The sequence below is a fragment of the Salminus brasiliensis genome, chromosome 9, assembly GCF_030463535.1.
Source record: "Salminus brasiliensis chromosome 9, fSalBra1.hap2, whole genome shotgun sequence".
Lineage (NCBI taxonomy): Eukaryota > Metazoa > Chordata > Actinopteri > Characiformes > Bryconidae > Salminus > Salminus brasiliensis.
The window spans coordinates 23,544,796-23,565,527 of record NC_132886.1 but is presented as its reverse complement, the minus strand read 5'-3'; the positions used below and the strand labels follow the sequence as shown (position 1 = coordinate 23,565,527).

Genomic DNA, 20,732 nt, shown 5'->3' with positions numbered 1-20,732 from the left:
CCCCCTTTAGCAGCAATTACCTCCACCAAGCATTTCCTGTAGCTGCAAATAAGATTTGCACAACATTGAAAAGGAATTTGGGACCATTTTTGTCTACAAATACATTTCAGGTCATCAGTATTTCTAGGATGTTTTGCTCTTCTTTAGTCGATTAACTTGTGTGTTTTTAATGTCGCTGTCTTGTTGCATCATCGAATATCTTATCAGCCAGAGGTCATGGATCTGCTGCCCTTCAATTCTCCTGTGAAATGTTTTTTTTATTATACATGTTTGAATTCATTGTTCCCTTGCTGGTTGGAAGGTGTCCAGCATTATAAAACATCCAGGTGATCTTGGGCTTCCTGGTGTCCCTTCATGAACACCTATAGGCTTTGGGCGCCTATATTTAATGGGCAAGGCACCTGTGGAACTCCAGAACTCCAGGAACCAATATAACACTACCAATCTTTTCTCCTTAACTGGAACACCTTTTACCAATAAGATCTTGGAGAAGTCATTAACACAGAGGTTCACTTACTTTTTCTAGTCTGCAATGTGGATCTTTAATCAATGTGCTCAATAAAAGGCACACAGTAAAGCTGTTTGTGTGTTATCAGGTTAGTCAGACGGTTGTTGCTTTTAACTATGGCACAGATAACGAAATGCAAATCATCATATTCACTTTTTCTTGTGAAGTGCATTTATTCATTGTAAGATGATGCTCAAATAGCCTTTACATTAAGTGACGGTTCTTCAGACTGTAGTGCATCATGTGTTTCTGGCATGCTTCTGAGAGTCAGTGGTGCGTCACATGGAAAACTTACCCAGCGTCCTGTGCTTCGTGGGCCCGGATGACGGATAATAAGTTATTGTGTTGTAGGAAGTCACACACGGCGGGATAACTACAGAAGAAAAAGACATGGTGTTGGATTTGCTGAACTGATGAGGTCAATTTTCTGAGAGATGAATGAAGAGGTAAAAATCCGGTGTTATTAAATGAAGTAAGAGTCCAAAAATTCCAAACAAAGAACACTACACATTAAAACTGTCTCCTAATGATCTTTAGCTCGGAAGGGAACTTCACATAAAAAAAAAAGTGTGTGTGGGCATGTGTGTGTGTGTGTGTGTGTTTGAAAGTGAGGGGGAAACCTCAACACTCATGAGATCAGCGAGGGTGAGAGGAAGCCAAAGCAAACGTTGTCAGCCATCCTGAAAGGCTAGAAGCCAGTTTCTAGACTTTTCCATGCCACAGCCCTCTGCTAACTAGAAAGGAGCACGCTGGAACTTTCCCATGTTTACAACTGGCTTTGGTGACGAGTCTACTCCATGGCTGCCTCCAACCACTGAATAAGCTGTCAAAACTAAAACAAGCACCAGCGGAGGTATGTGTCTGCGCAAATGCGCTCACAGGAATGATGGCCAAAGGGAGGACTTCCTTCTCTGGTCAAAAATGACGGCCGTTAAGAAAATGATCATACACCCTATCTGTAGATCAATAGCCACTGCAGAATGGTGGCTATTCAATGAAAATACAACTGCTGAACAGCAAATGCTATATACAAATGCTGTAGTCAAGTATCTGGATACACACAGAGAGCCAGCACATTAAAACTACCTACACAATAGCATCTAGGCCTCCTTGTTGAGGCATGAATTCCATGAGAAATCTGGGCTACAGGAGATCCTCTGTGGGATCGAACCAGAGTCTTGGGCTTCCATGACCCTGATGCCAATACCGCAATGAAATAGATTAGGTTGCATCCATTGCTAACAGAGATGCAGTGCAAATGCACACACACACACACACACACACACACACACACACACACACACACACACACACACACACACACACACCACTTGTCTAGTCCCTGTAGAAAAGTACTGCCAATAGAACAGGACTCTAGAGCAGGTAAACATGAACCTGCTGGCACTATGCTTAATGCCAGACATGGGCTAGAGGGTTATATAAAGCCTCCCTACCCCCAGCATTGAGCTGTGGAGCGGTGGAACTGTGTTCTCCGGAATGATGGTACTCCATGCAATACTTTTGGGATGAGGTGGGTACAAGGTGCGGTGGTGATCAACCAACATCCTGTTTACCTTGTTAAAGCTCAAGTCACGGAATCAATCAAATGCTCACAGCAATGCTCCAAAATCTAGTAGAAAGCCTTTTAATGAATGCTTTTAAGATCAGTCCGCTCTGTGCAGAGGGCTAAATTCGAATGATTTTTGGTTTCCAGCCATGATAAGCATAGTGTCTCCTCAGACTTGGCCTGACACGTTAGCAGCAATGGGAACGTTTAAGTCTCAGGGCAGCACACACTTACGTCCTCTAATTTGGGTTCATTTAGTTTAATTACTAACTTCATTGCAAAACAAAAACAAATGCCAAAAAAGATAAAACAAACTACTACACCTTATACACAGAGCTTATAAAAAAGTATTCACCCCCTTGGAGGTTTTAAATAAATGGAATCATGGTCTGCACTGTTAAAAGTATAAGATGGACGTTCTTCAGTTTGAACTTGTGGAGAAACCTCCTATGATGCTTTAATGAACCTTCAAGAAAAGGTTTTTGGAAGAAACACAGTTTCAAACTGAAGAACATCCAAAAGTTCCTCAAGGATCTTATACATTTAACGGTGTGCATCAATGCTTCATTGCTAAATGCTAGCACATGTATTTTCCCCTCTTGAACTTAAGCATTCATTCATTGCAGAGTACTGGCGGTCACTTCTGAAAACATGTTGGGTGCAAATTTTGAACTGCGTGCAATTACACGGCTAGCTACATGTGGAAAAGTGTTACAAGGGCTCTTGGTGGGATGAGACAGGATGTTTTTTTTGCCGGCAGTTTGGGGGGGAATTGTGAATTGGTCATCTGCTGCTCGGGGGGAAGGCTTGTAAAGCCAGCTAGTCAGTATGCTTCCAATTATACCCTAATGACAGAGAGGGAGACCGTCAGAGAGGCAGCAGAGAGGCGCCACTTTCCCGGCATCTTTGAGGTTCTTTTATTATCTTTTTTAACAATATTTGTCCTTTGAATGTAGCAAGAGTTTGAGCTAGCTTATTATTCATATCCTTAATGTCTTTGGATCAGCAAAGTCTCATGCTTTTCATTTTGTGTATCAATTTACAGCATTTATTGTTTTCAGTCTCATACTGATAAGAGTTGACTGTTATTTGCTAAAGGACAAGCTGTAGCTACATTATAGCATCTTCAACCATTTTTGAATGGTGTCGCTACACAATTCTTGGGCACACAAAAGTTTAAACCTAAAAAAAGGCATGACGAGCAAAATGTACAAGAAATACCCAGGATTCTGCACTATTCCATTTCTAGGTAAAAATTCAAACTGAAGCAAATTCGTGACCTTAACCATGTTAATGCCTTTCTGCAATAAGGTCTGATGTGTTTTTAGTCTCTCCCCACCCCCCACCCCCCCCACCCCCCCACTCCTGCTCAGATGACTCATTTGGGTCTGATCTGCTCATCAGAGGCTTTAGCACAAAGTCCTTGTTAAATCCATGAAGCTCAAGTGAACGCAGTCATAAAAGCAAAAAAGGACCAATTAACCACTAAGAAATGGTAAAATTCATCGTCAATGGAGGAGAGCAACGCATCCAGGTACTGGTTTTAGGTGACAAACTGACGTTCTAACATGTCATTGGCAATTTAGCCACATAAAATAAGCTTTCCTTGATAATGTATAGCTAATAGATGTCCAAAACCTATGGCCAGCCAGACAAACAATCATATCATGTAATTGCCGGTCAACGATCGGTGTCGTTTCATACAAAAATAAAGAAATAGGGGTTGACAAGTGTCCTTTCAGTATGCCTCCGTCAAAGTGGACGGATGACCCTATGCAGTATGTTGTACAAAAGAATTACATTTATTGACTCATTTAAATCAATGGCTATTCGATTCTCTGTAGCTTTATTTATAATATTAATTTATAATGGCATTAATATGCAGCATCTTTCAATTTGGATTATTATGATAATAATCACAACAAAGAGCACACTTGAACTTATTATTCTTAAGTATTCTTTTATTACGCAGAGTAACAAGCTGGTTTTGTTTGTGTCTTTCCAAACCTTCGCTTTCATTTTATTATGCCTGCGTAATTCCTAACACGCAGATGCTTTCTTCAAAGTGGGTGGTGTCTGATTGTCATGCAGGACTGAAAGCTCCCACTGAACAACTCATGAAGTTTGATCTTCATGAGGTTTATAGTTTGCAGAGCTTAGACAACCCAAACCAAACACGAAAGACTCCCACCAAACACATTCTGTATCTCTTCAGCTTCTTTTCTGTATCTCATCTATTAAAATGCTACAACCACAGCAGATCCAACGCTGTGAATATAACTCAAAACTCAGTAAATATAACTCGTCATTAGCTCTGCAACGAAAACACTGTCATTAATTTTTTTAATTATTCCTAATAACCGAGTCTTGATAGATAGTGCTGCTAATCTGTAGGCATGGCATTTAGTTTGCTGCGCTAGCTGAATAGCCTCATCTGGAGCGCTGACCCTTCCCTGGCTAGTGACATCAAGCGAAGCTACGCTCACGAGGCCCTGGTGCACGTAGCAAACCTGAGTCCTCGGATTTGCTGGTATCTTGCAGAGCCTGGCAGAGCTTTCTCAGAAAGTGGCTGCTGTGTTACCGAGTCACTATTGTGATCTATTCAATTCAATTCAATTCCAAATGTATTTATATAGCGCCTTTCACAACAACCTAGAATGCAACAACACTGGTGTGTCAATTTGAGAGCACACACAATGCATTGCAGTATGAGTGCAGATAAATGTCAAGGTCAGGTTAATTTTACACTCTTACCTGTATTGTTGACATTTAAGGGAAAATAAAATGTTGAACGTTATTTAGTGCATTTCAACGTTTGCGATCAGCTCACTACCTCGTCACACAGTCATTGTTTTCCAGCTAAGAGGTGAGCTAAAAAAAAATGAGCTGGGGGGCCCTGAGTGGTCCAACAGAACAAGGTGTGGTCACTATGACTGAAGCATCGCTGGTTCGAATCCTGGTCATGCTGCTAGCCATCAGCACCCGGGCCTGGAGAGAGCACAATTGGCCTTGCTCCCTCCAGGGTGGGTAGATGGCACTTTCTCTCCACATGTCTTTAGTGTACCCAGCGTTTTCCCTCGAGCACCTCAGTTGGCCGGTGGCGCTTCATTGGCGGCATTTTGGAGGTAGTGTGTGACGGCCTTCCCCCTGGGTTTAATCTAAAGAGTTGTAAGTAAGTGGCAACTGATGCTGCAGAATTTAGGAAAAAACTATGAATTTGAATCTTCGGACACTGTGCAGTGTGATGTGCCGGGTGTGCGGTTGCCTTAAGCTTCTTTGGCAGCTGAATGGTGCGAGACGTGTGTATGTGTTATGTGAGACAGCAGTGAAAGCTGCATCATTTACATTTAAAAGGGAGGTGAATTAGCAAATTAGCTAGACATTAGATTCATTCCAGCAATTATGAGCATTATTTTATGAGCATTATAACTGTGTGAAGGTGCTTAAAGAAGTCTGTCACCGGACTTCGACTTGACTTGTCCAATGGTTCTGCTGTGGAGCTGCACGGGCGTAGAGCTGTAGCCGTACGCTGCTATCTTGTTTACTGTGCTCAGAGTCCTGCTTTCGACATTTAGTAGATTAGATGGCTAGATTTGCCTATACTGGTGAGTGCATATTTCCTTCAGCTGAATCGGAGGCGGAGTTTTCTGACAACTGACTTCATCACGCTAGTCTGATTCCATTCTTCAGCAGAAAGGGATTATGACATTTCCTTCCCATGTCAAAGCCCAGCAGCACAATTCATACATTATATCATGGCTGCCAGTAAATCACACCCTTTATAACCGAGGGGGTGGGGGGACTCACACTATATGTTCATTCTATCTGCACAGTTTCAAGTACACGCTACACAAACCAAGATATACAGAGATGTGAGAAATTTAACAATATTAGTGCTTAAAAAAGTGTAAAATCTACAGCATTAAAGCAGCCATATGGAGAAATTATATTTCTTGTTTTTGGGCTCCCTCTACATTCTGGAGGTGCAATTTGTGCTTTGAGCCACCCCTAAAGGACACATTTTAGACCGTGTGGGCCAACACTGTGTGTACGGACACAGTAGAGTCGCAAATAAAACACTGCATTACACAGTTCTCATGAGTGTTGTCCAGCTTACTTCACCAAAGTTACACAGCACAGTTAGCAGCATCCTTAGCCCAGAGACTACAGGTCAGTGGAGCATGTAATGCTACATATTGCTGCTTTAACAGTGTTATCCTGCATAAACTGCAGGTATAGATAAGAGCTATACAGCGTATTGTTCTTGTGATTTCCGGCATTATCATGGGGCTAAAGGAGCAGACAGAAACCATGTGGAGTATTAAAAACCTAAGGCTCTTCCCAGCACTGCCACAATTTCACTGCTGTTGTATATATTTCCAGAATTCTAAGGATTACAGAAAGTAATTTAGGGATTAGTGTGGACGGAGTTCAGATAAAACCACGGCTTTAAACATTTTGTCACAAAAGTCAAGTCAGTCACAGGGAATCAATTAAACTTGATTACGTCTATGATTATCAGGTCATTTACTTGATGCAAATTGTTTAGAAAAAACCTCAGATCTCCAAAATGTTAATAGAAGAGCAAAAAAAACTTAATTTTCAATAGAAGTCAATGTAAGGTCCATTAATCTTTTTTTTTGGACACAGTGTACAAAAATATCTGCCAGATTTTAATAAACAAATAGACAGTGAAAAAACACAAAAACGGAGACACAAAGATGTTGTCTGACAGCGAGGAAATCAGAGTATCGCCAGGCATTCAAGCCACACCACCTATACTCAGCTCTGCTAGGCATGTTAGCTCTTTCTTTTCCAACAGTTTAGTAAACTAGCAGATCTGTGACTCCATAACACAGGACTTATCTGTGTTAATGTTGTAACAACTAAATGTTTTAACTGTAGTGGACAATCCCTCAAGGTTCAGCAGGTGTTCAGTGTTGATTCAACGTAGAACAGCACATGCCTTTCGCCACTGAATCAATACCAGAAATCAACACTGGTTCAACGGTTCTACGCTGAATTGTGTTATGGTAAATTAGCGTGGATTCCACATTTCTATGCCATCTGGGAAGATTAGCTTCCACACACTGTTGGTACAGCGCAGCAGCTGCTCTGCAACTAACATACCGATGAGATCATCTAATTTTAGCACGTTATTAGTTTAAAAATTGTTTAGACCACTGTACAAAGTGAAGGAGTGTGATCCGACTGGATCTCTATGGAGCTTACTGTACCACTGTGGCATATAATTGAATCAGATGCACCACACCGATGACTAAAACATTTTAAACAGTATAAGGTTTATAGGTGATTTTGAACTAGTATATGGGTACTCAGTTGGAAATATCACCAACTAATTCAAATCTGTAAAATGCTTTTTGGGTCAGCCCAAGCCTCTGATTTCCTACTGCGGTATAGCTAAGAACAGGAATTGGTGGCTCGTGTAAAAGAGTGTAAAACAGAGTCTTAATGTGTAGTGCTGGCTTGAAGTGCACTGTAATGTATATTTTAAAGCACCTGTAGAAGTAGGAGCAACCTCGCACTGTGTTGTGTGTGAAGTGTTCTTGGGTCTTCTCGTTGCCAAAGTCCTCCAGCGGGTCTGACCAGAGCAGGTCACACATTGGTCCGTACGCGGGAGGCTCCTTGAATCTGTCTAACTGGAGATGGTAAACACATGCTCAACATACAGTCGGTAAACACCCAGAACACAGGCGTTCCTAGTGTTAATCATACGCAACCTAAATTCATTCAGTCAAGGCAGTCCACCTAATCAATCCACCTATCAGTAGTCACCTTGCAACACACATTATTATACAGAGAATACAGAGTATCTGAGATGTATCTGTATAAAATGCTATATAGCCCTGTGACTGAATCCCCTGCCCATCCCTTTCTCAGACTTCCATTTCATTATTGCCGTCTGCCCAGGCAGGAAATCGCCTAGAAATGGAGGCTAAAGTCATAGGAACGGAGATAAACCACATGCATCAGAAAATCTCTCTTAAATCAATCTCATCATTCTGTAGAAAATAAATAGAGAGTAAAAACTGCGGTAAAGAGCTTTGACTAATCAATCCTCGTGATCACAGGCTTGATAGCGGCTACGTTTCTCTGAACGCCTCATCTTTTCGATCTAATCCTGCCTCTAAATGGGTTTCGCAGTTTTGCTTCTGCGGGAAATTGAGAAGTGCAAACCGTTTTGCCTGCTCATATCTGGCAGAGACCATTTATAAGCCGGCCGTATGACAATGGTTCTCGCAAATGGTCCAATCAATTAGAGGGGAGGGGAGAGGAGAGTACGACTGTAGCGTCAGGAAGCCTTTTACTGAAGGTGAGGAAATTGAAGGGGCCCCATTCTTAAGTGTTTAAAATCTGCTTCTTATCCACAGACTGGAGAGGAGGGAAAGGCCATCTAGGCTTAATGACAGAGTGTTGTTTCTAAAGGAAACGGTCGGAGGAAATTGGAAAAGTTTCTGTTTTAGTTAGCGCTGAAGAAGTAGAAAAAAAAATGAAAGAGGAGTAATGAGGGAGGCTCTCTTGATATTCATGAAATATATCATGCGCTGCGAGGGTTAATTAGCATATATGAATAATCAATTCTCATTCTAAGGGGAAAAAAAGGGACAAAGAGTCCAGAGTGTTGGGTATCATACTGCTACTGAGGACCCCTGAACCAGGTGTTATTTCATTAGCACATTTTATTGTGATCAGGACGAAGTGGTCTAACTACTGAGCTAAATCCCAGCAAGGAGCTTTTTAAAAGCTGTGGGAGAAGATTGAGGGTGAGGCATACTTACTTTTCTGATGTCATCAAGGTTTGTGATTTCGGGGGACAGTCCTCCATGAACGCACAGAAACTGCTGGTTCATGAGCGCGGCCAGGGGGAGGCAGTCAAAGGCATCCATGCACGCGTCGTACACCCGCTCGGAGTACTTAATTCTACCTGTCACAGATGGAAAAGAAGGCCAGGTTGAAAAAGCAGGGAGGAAGGAGGCTGGCCAGCCAATGCAAACATCAAAATACACCAACACACTGGTCCTGTGTGTTAGCCAGAGGTGGAGAGTCTTTAAAAGGCAGTCCAAACATGTCCGATTGGTCAATTTCTTTTTTTGTATTCTTTGTGTGTGACATCCAGCCCAGTCCAAAAGCAATTGGTTTGACAAGTATAAACATTAAAGTGAGCAAGGAAGAGAAATGTGACCTCATACGCTGAACAGGAAACCCCTTTAAGTTCTCAATGCAGACCTGCTGGAAAGACGTGTTGGCCTGGCAGTTTGTGACTGGAATAGGCCGGACTTGTTGAATGCATTCATTCAGTACTGTTTGAAGTGTGATTTTGGTTGGGCTGAAAAATGCTCAGATGCAGTTTCTCAAGCCCATTTACAACCGTGTTATTTTCCCTTTGCACTGATTTTTCTCTGCTTTGATTGGCTGAATTACATCACTGCAGCGACCCTCAGTCACATTCTCTAGCTCTTAGCTGTGACGGGACCTTTTTGTACTAATTCCCATCTTATTGGACAATGTTGCTTTTAGCTAGCTGAAGGGTCTACTAGGATTAGCTTTTAGCCTAACACCCAGCTTGCTGATACAGCTCATCCCTGGCCTGTGCATGCGGCCCTCACAGATCTTCCCCAGACTGGTCCAATGGACACCTGTAGCTGGGCACCCTTTTATAATCGCTGGTCAGCTTGCATTAGTTTTTAGCCTTGCCTTTGTATTGTCTTAAATGAGCTGTTGCGATGAATAATAAAGGCTAATGAGGGGGGTGGGGGTTGCAGTAGGCTCATTTTACTGCTCGATTTCACCTTAATGTGTTGCTTTCTTTTAAAGAAGAATAGACCAGCATTTGAAGTTCACAATACTTCCATGTATCGACCTCTCATTATTCAGCCATGCCGAGACAAATACAGAACTCCATTCTAGGGTGCCTTTAAATGGCGGATCACGTTGGGAAGCATACCTGGTAGAACACAGGTGTGTATGGTGTGTCAGGATGAGCTGGGGCTTTACTTACATTCCTGTTTAAAGGTGAAATACTCTGTTAAATGTCTACATTCGTGGTTCCCGCGCAGCAAAAACAGTGTTTTGGGGTAAAGGATTTTTAAGGCCCATAAGTACAGCACACACTGAAAAAGAGAAAAAAAGAGAACAAGCACACAGAGATGTGATGTTATCGTTGAGGAAGCTTCAGCGAGTTTCACCAGAGTGGAGAAAAATAACACAAATCTCAAGAGTGAAGACATTTACACTTTCTATAACTGATACAACATCTCAGAAAACGAAAAATGAAAGCAAACTTAAACTTGATGAATATAAAGATCACTGATTAAAAACTCTTCAAGCAGTGAAAACTGATGGAAAAAGCTGTCATTTTGTTCATTTGGCAGATAAATGGCAATCAGCTATCAGAAAACCATCAAAAAGTTGTCTATTGTCGTCATTTTATATGGCTGGGAAAGGACGTCAGGGCTCGTGGGGCAGCCGCTCCCCCAACTGTGGCTCAAGCATTAAGCTCGCAAGGTTTTTCTACTCAAAGAGAGGGCGGAGCCTTGTTAGCCTATTGATTGGTCAGGGTAATGCTGTAGTAACCATGACCACTTTTATAACCGCCAATTTTACATGGAGAGACATTTATTAGACTTTGGGAAGACATTTATAAGACGTACTCTGTACGTTTACATTGTGGGCCCTAAAGAGCCAGACTGACTTCACTAGAAAGAAAACTCAGATTTAGGTTCCATGTGTCATTTTGGAGCCTTTCTACTGGTCCATTTTTGAAATATATGTAAAGAACAACTACCAGATTCACACTTTTGCTGCATGAAAAGTGAGGCTGAATGCAACAATACAACTTACTTCAATACTGAAATATCCTCTGTCCACATAATCGCCCAGGAAAAGGTAGCGTGTGCTGGCTGGAGACCCTCCGACCTCAAAAAGCTTCATCAGGTCAAAGAACTGCCCATGGATGTCCCCACATACTAGAAAAGAAGAAGACGTGCATCAGTGAGTTTCTTCGCTGAAGACATTTCCTGGAAGGCACATTCACAGCATGGTCATTAGCAGCATCTTCAACCCCAGCAGACTGATCAGTCCTTCAAAGAACTTGCCAAAGTGCACGTAAACGAGTGACACCTGTAATCCTCTGTTAACACGTCTCTCAACAACACATTGTCCACGGTTCACAATGACGCACATTTCCATACAGAGCTGATGGCAGGGCTTTGAAGTGCCACAGTTCTAGAAAGCTTTCCCTCCGCCTTGTTGCCAACCAACAGTGCTTAAGGCTTTTCAAATAAAGCGTGTCACCTGGTCTCTTGTTTAATGAATAATAAATGCATCAGTGGCGTGGGATGAAATGCTCCTTTGTACAATAAACAATGCCTGCTGGCCCCGAGCAAAGCCTCACTTTCATGGAGAGCACAGCGCAGCGATACAGTTATTGAGATGACCTTGTATAGTAATAGTGTAAAGGGGTATTCGCTTGTTTTGTCCTGTAATAAACGGAGTGAACGTGCTGCCTGAAGGGATCCAGGCTTCAACAAGTGCTCGGCTCCTGAGCGGTTTTCAAACATCTCTGCTGAAACCACACCACGAGACTGGCCATGGAACATACGGCACAGACCTTTAGGCCTCTGTTTACTATAATTGATAGTTTGTAATATGGATAGAATATCATCATATCATATCATACGTTATGATGACTCAAAATATTACTTAAAGGACGGGGATTAGCATAAATTGTGGTTCTAGGTTTACGTGGGTTTTCTTATACAAATAAAAAACCAGAAAACGATCAGATACAAAATTCAGCTTGCTTACAGGCTCACAGACTAAGTAAACACGGACCTTGGATCGCATACAGGGCTCAACAGGTACATTAAGGAACCTGTTGCTTCGGTTGCATCGCTTCTGAATGTTTTGGAACTGTTACCCGATCTGCACCAAGAGCCCTTCGAGCTTAGAGTACGACTCAGCTTGACTCGCCATCCTTTAAGATCCACGGAGGACAAGCTTCCAGGCTTTTTTTCCTGCCTTGGAACGAACTTTCCCTGGGTGTCTGAACGGCAGAGTTGCTCACTGTCTTCAAACGCAGACTGAAGATCCATCTCATCTGAGAGTACTTGGGCAAATAGCAGAGTTTTTGGTCTCCATATTGACTTGTGTAGGTGTGTGTAGTAGTATCTAAGCTTGGAGGTATCGTTTAGATCCTAGCTTTTACAAACTAGCTAAGGGTATTTTCGGAGTGAAGCATTTTCGGAGTGAAGCACTTTCGTAAGTCACTCTGGAGAGGAGTGTCTGCTAAAATCCTTGAGTGTAAATGTAATTTGTTGTGGAACTACTTTTTGGTGGAAGGATCTGACAGATTTAAAGCATATTCAGTTTAAAATTCAAGTTTTTTTTATTATTTTGGGTTTTTTTATTTTGTAAAATAATTTTGTTACTGTTGTGTGTTCTACTGCTTAAGTCACTGTCGTGCAAAACATTGGATTTCTAAAATACCAACATTACAGGAGAATGAAAACCTTCTTAACTTTCAACTCAAGTCAATGTAAAAGATTTAATTCCACGTAACTTTGGAGCATTCCTATTGGTTCATTCCGACCCAATATAAAGAAAAAATGGCAGATAGATTCAAACTCTGCCAAAAAAGTAAAAACCTTCAAAAATAGAGATACAAGATGATGATATTCTGCAGATGAGATGGAAACAGGTCGGGCTCCTGCTTTCCTGTTCTCAACAACGGTACTGTACATTTCATCTGTAATAAGCTCCACTAGCAGGTCTGGACTGGATACTGCTTCACTCTGCAACAGAACAGGACTGCTGTAAATTCACAGGACAGCTGTAGACGGGCGTTAAACATCACATTTGAAGTGCTTACTCATTTCCAAAGCTTTTAACCCTCTGACATGCGAGTGCTGAACTTCAGTACCAGCTCCTGCAGTGTGTGTTTTTGGCTCAGAACGCTGTGGGAGAGTCTTGGGAAGTAAGCCAGGCTGCTGTAATAAACTTTTGATCCTATGCGCAGAGCTAGATTAAAAACAGGGCCGCTGTTTTATGCTATTATTGGGACGTTCACTCGCAACAGCGAGGAATTGTGGCTGTAAACTGTAGGGATGACTTCTGAACCGTCGGGAGTTTGTGATGGTATGTGGAGAAGGTTAACATCCCCACCGTGAATTACCCAAAGGTATAGTCAGGCCTATTTAAGAAGCAGAAATTATACACTGTTCCCCTTTATAAATGTCTCTAATGGAGAAAGCGGTTAAGGTAAGGAAGGTGGAATACGATGACATTTAACACAGGCAGTCAAGTCGTATGTAATCACTCCTCTCTACACCTTCTGAAAGGGTAAAATTCCTCAGCTGTGATTGGACTGTTCAATGACCTTTTCTGTCGCATATCATGCATGTCTCAAATCATAACTCTATCTTCCTTCCCCAAAAAAACACATTAGCAGACTTCTGCTGAATCCAGTAATAAAGAGAATCGTCAGTGAAATCCAAAAAGGATTTGCAAGTCAGTTGCTACTCACCAGAATAGAGAAATAGCAGTGAAAGGAGAGCGGACCATAATGAAGGCCTTTATGCACTTCATTCACTGTTAAACTTGCCTGTCATCAGCAGCCAGAGCCTGAGAGAGCGCAACTGGCCTTTCTCTGTCTGAGTGGGTTAACTTCAGTGCGATACTGGCCGGCACTGGCACCTGCTGGCCGACGCATCAGAGCCGGGTACCTGGGACTTTCCACTAAGCATGTTGGTTGCCAAGTGAGGCTGCACCGGCAACAGCTCAGAAATAGGTGGCATGTGTCAGCCCTCATCCTCCCAGTGTTGGGATTACATGTGATTGGGGGAGAGCAGCGATGAGTGGCTTGGGTAATTGGGATGGAAAACTGGGCCACAGACTTGCAGGCTCTGCAGGGTTTGGACTTGTAGCTGGCCATCTAGGCTCCTATCCAAGCTAGCCAGTAGGCTAAACACCACAGCACAGCCCATATTCCAGCTAACTCAGGCTCAAATCATACAGGTTTAGAGGATAAAGACTCATACCTGAAAATGCAGAGGCAGTGGAGTGAATTGTTAATCGAAACCAGCAGGTCACTGAAACTCTGTGGGCTTGTTTTTCTTCCCACCTGTTGTCAGAGTTCTGATGAGCTTATTTTTTTCATGTACTAGATAGGCTAGATAAGTTTTTTTACCGTCCTAATTTTGAGATACCACGGTGTACAGTATTGCATATTCTGATGTGTTGGATAGTGCAGTGGTGCAAGACAGGACCGCTGGAAAGCTATATGCTACATTAGTAAGCTATAGGCTCTGTTGAACAGGTTCGATTAGTGTTAGTGGGGTCCTTTCGGTTTTAAAAGCGCGCCATGACAGAAGAACGGTTTGGAAACACTGATCTGAACACACAGCACTTATATGGCCTTTTTTTTTTTTTTTTTAATAGTTCAGCAGAATTAAATTAGAGGACCTCCAGAATGCATTCCTACAGGCTAGTTCCAATTTGCCAGCACGGCACAGTTGATGTACAGCAGGTTTTCTGAAAGAGAACGTGTTCTACATTAAAAGCAAGAGCACACAATAAGAAGGCTGACATAATGCTCTTGTAGGTGCACAGTGAGATGCACATTTCCATGGTTACGGCAGATAGCAGGCTCCGTTACAGTATCAATTTGAAATGCAAATGCTTTTTGAAAGAAGAAGAAGAAGAAGAAAAAAGAAAAGGTCCTTCCAATCCCTCAATCCCTCAATCCCCACAGCCTATCAATATTTCCAGTGTTTCTGTCAAACACGTCTGAAATGAATGACCCAATCTATCCGCCGTTACACGCCTCTAATAACACGGCCCCCGTCTCGCCCGATTCCACTGGCCCTGATGTTTATGCCGCTTTGTTTGTCTGTCAATCTGGCAACCACATTAGTCATTTCCCCCTTTATTCCTTATTCATGGAATCAGAATGAATTCTATAAAGACAGCTTCCTCCATTACAGCCCGAGTGCTGTTTGCTGAAACTTATTAAGTCATGATTCATCCTCAGGGTTTCTCGCATTCCAGCTACTTTGTGCAACAGTAAAGTCTGCTGATGGCTACAGATGCAGTCTTGCCGATTCCTAACAGTTATGAGACTGTTATACAAACCCCTTCAGCACTCCAGATAAACACAATCCCCTACTTCCTCATTTGCCTCCTTCTTTACCACCCAAAAAGAACCCAAACGTGCAGTTCTCGGAACTCGGAAAGTTCTGCTGCAATTCTGCTGCTGTTCTTCTCTGGTGACCTCTAGAAACTGAGCTGGAGTCAGAGCACCGCACAGTGCAATGCTTCCACTGCTCCAACACACCCGATTTACCACATTAGCTAATTATCACAACCCCCATCCATGAGATCAGACGTGCTAGACCAGGACAAACGCATTGCCACCTTACCTAAAGACCCTTAAATGGACGCTAAATACCGAAGTAGCAGCTACACGCTGCCCAAAGAGCTTCCCCTGTCTCACATTCCTCTCCGTTTTAGAAAAATAACAGCACTGGGAGAGTCGGATGCACGCGGAAATCAATCACCCAGCTGACAGGGGAAACGTTCTGGACTGGTTTCAGCAGAAACAATAATTAGGAGCAAATATCCTGAGAAAATAATTCCCCTAACTCTCCGGTTCTCTAACAAAAACAGCTAACCTCCATATGCTCATTTATACAGAGAGAGAGAGAGAGACAGAGAGAGAAAGCAAGAGACAGACAGACAGACAGAGAGAGACAGACAGACAGAGACAGAGAGAGAGAGACAGAGAGAGAGAGAGACGGAGAGAGAAAGCAAGAGACAGACAGACAGACAGACAGAGAGAGAGAGAAAAAAGTGAGAGAAGTAGCAAGAAAGAGAAAGGTGGTGAGAGAAAGCAAGAAAGCGCGAGAGAGGGATAGCAGGAGAGAAAGTGAGTGAGAGAGAGCGAGAGAAAGCAAGTCCCAAATGAGAGAATGTGCGAGAGAAGGTGACAGAGTGGGAGAGAGCGAGACAGAGGGAGTGAGCCTTGAGAGAGCATTAAAGACGGAGCATGAGAGAGAGAGAGAGAGAGAGAGAGAGCGCGAGAGAGCGCGAGAGCATCACGAATACATACACAGCCGCTCTGGATGAGTTATGCTGCTATTTGGATACAAATTGGCAATAATTTACACACTCTGATCTGCAGATGTATGTCAGATCTGCACAGGAGAGTGTGTGTGTGTGTGTGTGCGCGCGCGTGCATGTGTGTATATATACATACATACATTTATAAGTGTGCGAGAGCATGTGGCATAGTCAAAATGTCTTTTGGAAACGTCCAATTAGCATCTGTTAGAGGGACAGTGGTGGGAAGCAATTAGGCTGAGCTCTGAGTCTCTGAAGACAACACACACACACACACACTCTGCAGATGTGCAGTACACATACATTTAAACGAAAGGCTCTTAAAAGGCTGAGCATTTGTACAGGGTTTTATTCCATGCACGCTCAGCTCAGCGGTGCAACATTTCACAGCCCTGCTGTTTCCCCAATACCGCACCTTCTTTGTAACGCAGCATAAAGGAGTCTGGGGACGTTCTAATAGTCTCCACGGAAATGTCATGATCCCATATGTGGAGAAGATTTTTTTTTAACAATCTTTTAAGTTCTAGGCATTAAATGTGAGCTTACCCGAGCTCCAGGAGTCTGAGACGGAGCTGCACTGAAAAGCAGCTTGTAGGTATTATGTGTATAAGTGCATTGTAATTATTTTGGGTTACATCACGGTACGGTTCCGGACATCTAAATTACACTGAAAAATTACACTGGTTCTCGCTGTTAAGGTTAGACGGCTCATGAAGGGTTTTGTCGCAAAGCGCATTAAAGGTCATTTTGGTTCTTTTTAAGCTCAGAATTTGTTTCAGTAATAAAGTGATGGGAGTGGAATTTACACAAACACCATGTTACACTGTTTATGAGGACTCACTCAGCCATTATTACTGAATCTGGTTTAGTAGTAATAACCAATAACCAACCAGTCACCAACCAATAACCAGAATTTCTGTGGCAGGCAGTAGAGGCTTTCGGACAAATGTCACACATGTAAGCATGACGAAGTACCAGGTAGTTCTATGGGCAGTTCTAAGACAATGGAAAGACCCGAATTCTAAGCTAAACTGTAGAAACAAGGTGGTATTAAATGTTATGGATGATATAGATATATTTATTTATATTTCACCCTGTTCTTCAATGGTCAGGACTCTACAGGACCACCACTAAGCAAGTATTATTTGGGTGGTGGGTCATTCATGGGACATGGTGGTGGTGTGTTAGTGTGTGCTGCACTGGTACGAGTGGATCGAACACAGCAGTGCTGCTGGAGGTTTTAAACCCTGTCTCCGCTCACTGTCCTACTTATCACATCCCTACCTAGTTTGTGATGTTGTAGCGTCTGCAGCTAAGCACACGCTAACACAGCACTGCCACCAAAACTATGCCGGTGCCACTGCAGTGCTGAGAATGACCCACCACCCAAATACTTGGCTTATTGAGTATTCAGAGAAACAGATGGACTACAGATCTTCTTCTCAGTGCTCCTATATGGTATTGGATAAACAGCATAGAAACCAGAGGGTGGTACTAATGTTATGGCAGATTGTGTGTATATACATATATTTTCCTCTATGCTACACCTACAAATACAGGGTCAAATCAAACCAGTGCTGTGCTCAGGCCAGCCTGAAGAACATACAGATATGGTACATGAATATGCTTAACACAACACCCCAACAGAGCAGCACTGTAACGCAGCGTGCAGACACACCTGAACACGTCCATCGCCTGTCATGTTAGTGTTGAAACGGCATGCAGTTTGTCAGAAAAGCATGTCGAGGAACAGCACTACTTGCTCTCAGGCGGCAGACACTCAGCTTTGTCCTTCAGTGTAAACATGCGGAGTGTATGAAGGCTCCTAAAGCCAACCATCCTTTCAAGCTCAAGGCGTTTCTCATCTGTCCATCCTGCAGCCTTACAGAGGAACATTAACCAACAGTGCCTCTTTTCTCAGTCGACATCAGTCAGACCAGCAGCTACCATCACTATGGAAACCTCACTTATCGACATGGAAACAACCCGAAGACAATCAGCTCTGTGTTCACTCTGCTGTAACCGCACAGAGTCCCGAGGTCTGCTCCGGCAGCTGCTGTTTGCCTGGAGTGGGAATGATTTAGAGCTCATTTAATGCAGGCTATACATGCTTACACACAGAAGCACAAAGCAAGGAAGAACATCTAGGAGCGCGGTCGGAGGTTTACGTACACTCAGCATGGACATGAACGTCATGACGGTATTGCGCCGTCAATGATTTCTCTAAACCTCCCAGTTTTTTTGTTCTGGGGCAGAATGGGTGACAGCATCCATCTTTTATTCGTATTTTTTAAAATGAGAGCTTATACTATTATACATTCAGGGTCAAATATTGGGCTGAATATTGGCTAAGCACCTAGACCTGATTGCTTTACAATCAATATATAAGCTTCTGGCAAAAGGGTTTCCACTATTTTATCGTATTGTAACAATATGCTTGTCTAAGCATATCGAGGATACTGTTAGTGCTTAGTAAACACTGATCAGCTACAGGTCTCATTACAAACAATGTAATTTGACTGGTTTCATAAGATTCAGTACAGTACAAGAGAGGCTCTGAATAGTTGTGAATAGCATCGTTTGTAATCCACCAATAGAGTCAATAGTGTGGCCTAAACTAGTCTTTTGGCTGCAGAAAGACGTAGACACACCTACTCACAACGGTGTAGGCCGCTTGGAGGCCAGGACCTTGGGAAGCCCGTTTCAAAAGCTTAACAGCCTCAGAGCATGTTGCTACCACCACCATGTTTAACAGCTAGTACAGTGTTCTTCTAGTCGAATGCTTCACCTTTACTTCCCAAACATCTTTGTCTCATCTGACCAGAAAACGTCAAACTTCAGTCAAGCTTGAAAGTGCCGTTTCTGGAGCCGGAGCTTCATTTTTGGAAGGCAGCTTCTCAGTCCTGTAGAGGGTAGAGAGTGCAGCTTCCAGTCCATGTTAGGCCTGTGCTGGTGGACAGTATCAGAACTGCAAAGGCGAATATCGTGATTATCAATTAACAAATGATAAATTATGCAGACTGTCTGGAGACAGGTTGCGACTGATCCAAATGCTTAACAGGCTGAGAGGGTTTTTGGTAGAGTGTGGCTACAATACAACAGTCAATGTTCCACTTCAGACAGAAAAAAAGCTTGAGAGAGAAAGAGAGAGACACACACACACACACACACACACATAGCGAGCGCTGAGCACAAAGTGTGTGTCCAGCGTTAAACGGTGAGTAGAGTATCAGTGGGAACAGGGTGAGAGAACATCAGCATTTAAAAGCCTGTAACAGACAGCAGGAGATAATGAGCACACTCAGACGTCTCTGTGTGCGTGGGTTCGTGGGGAGAAAGCACATTAATAGCACTACTGAGGTCAAATTGTAATCATATGAGCTTAGAGCTGCCTGCACTACAACTATCAGACTATGAGGCAGAAAGTTACTGAAAGCAGAATCCCTTTGGGGCAAGTGGCTTCATGAAATTAGCCTGAATTTGACCAAGCGTGGATAATTGGTAGAACTGCTTTTAGAATGTGAAATTTTAAAGGATTTTTAGTCCCTTTAGAGTCTCACTGTCCCTGTACTTGTGTCCAAAACAGAAAAAGACAAAGGAGATTTGCACATTGCACATTCAACCTCTTAATGCAGAAAGGCTTTTTACACACTAAACTGTATTACTCAGTAACTACAGGGACTTCTGTACAAGCTGGTGGGGCTATTTATGGTAATAGAAGTTTGTAATAACACTTTCGGCCCACCATTAAGGGGTCGAAAGGGATCATCATTGCTACATAATTGGTGTGTCCATCACCATCATGGTATGGCGTTATGGTTCAGTGCATGCATTGTGCTGAGAATTCTCAGTAGCCCATGTGCAAAGACTGATGAGCGTAATGGAGAAACAGCTTTTACAAGTATGAGTTCCACCCAGAAAGTTAGCAGCATGCCGTGCGAAGCTTAGCTCAAGCGGATTAGCTTCTGACTACGGCAAATGCAAAAGACACATAAGCGCTGGAAGACCCGCCTCTGCCTTTTCTCTGGTAGGGTTGGGTTTAAGCTTTGAATGTTTAAATACAGCCAAATCAATTGTGCCCTACTGCCTTATCATCATCAGCCCCATATTAAAATATGACCTTTGTGATGGTGTATGTTCTCAGTCAAAATTTTACTACTGGGGAACATCCAACACGATCGTACCCTGACTATATTTTTTTGGTAGGCATCAACAGGCTACAGAATAGTTTACCACTCGTATTGGCAGAATTGCTAAGAGTTCAATTAAATGTGTATTTTTTGGCACAGACCTGACTTTAATACTGTCCACACATTAAGAGGTCAGGAGTTTGGAAAGGCTATTCCAAAGGCCACTCCAAAGGCTTAAATGTTAGCCAGCTAGATTTATTTCACAGCCAGCTTAGATGTGCTTTTGGGGTCACTAGCCTGTTGGAACACGCAATTACGTCCAAGTTTCAACCGTCTAGCTGATGGTTTAATGTTGTGCTGAAGAATACTGAGGTGGTCCTCCTTCTTC

General features: G+C 42.8%; 1 protein-coding gene across 2 annotated transcripts in view; it reads right to left on the bottom strand.

The window, feature by feature from the left end:
• The window catches only part of LOC140562345 (protein phosphatase 3 catalytic subunit alpha), a 106,462-nt gene that overhangs the window by 24,857 nt on the left and 60,873 nt on the right, over positions 1–20,732 (bottom strand). For both annotated transcript variants that reach the window (XM_072687892.1, XM_072687893.1), the window contains exons 3-7: positions 10,938–11,062; positions 10,096–10,207; positions 8,876–9,021; positions 7,596–7,735; positions 804–881 (exon numbers count right to left, since the gene is read on the bottom strand). In XM_072687892.1, the coding sequence (XP_072543993.1) occupies positions 804–881; positions 7,596–7,735; positions 8,876–9,021; positions 10,096–10,207; positions 10,938–11,062 (601 nt within the window). The remainder of the gene's footprint in view (positions 1–803; positions 882–7,595; positions 7,736–8,875; positions 9,022–10,095; positions 10,208–10,937; positions 11,063–20,732) is intronic.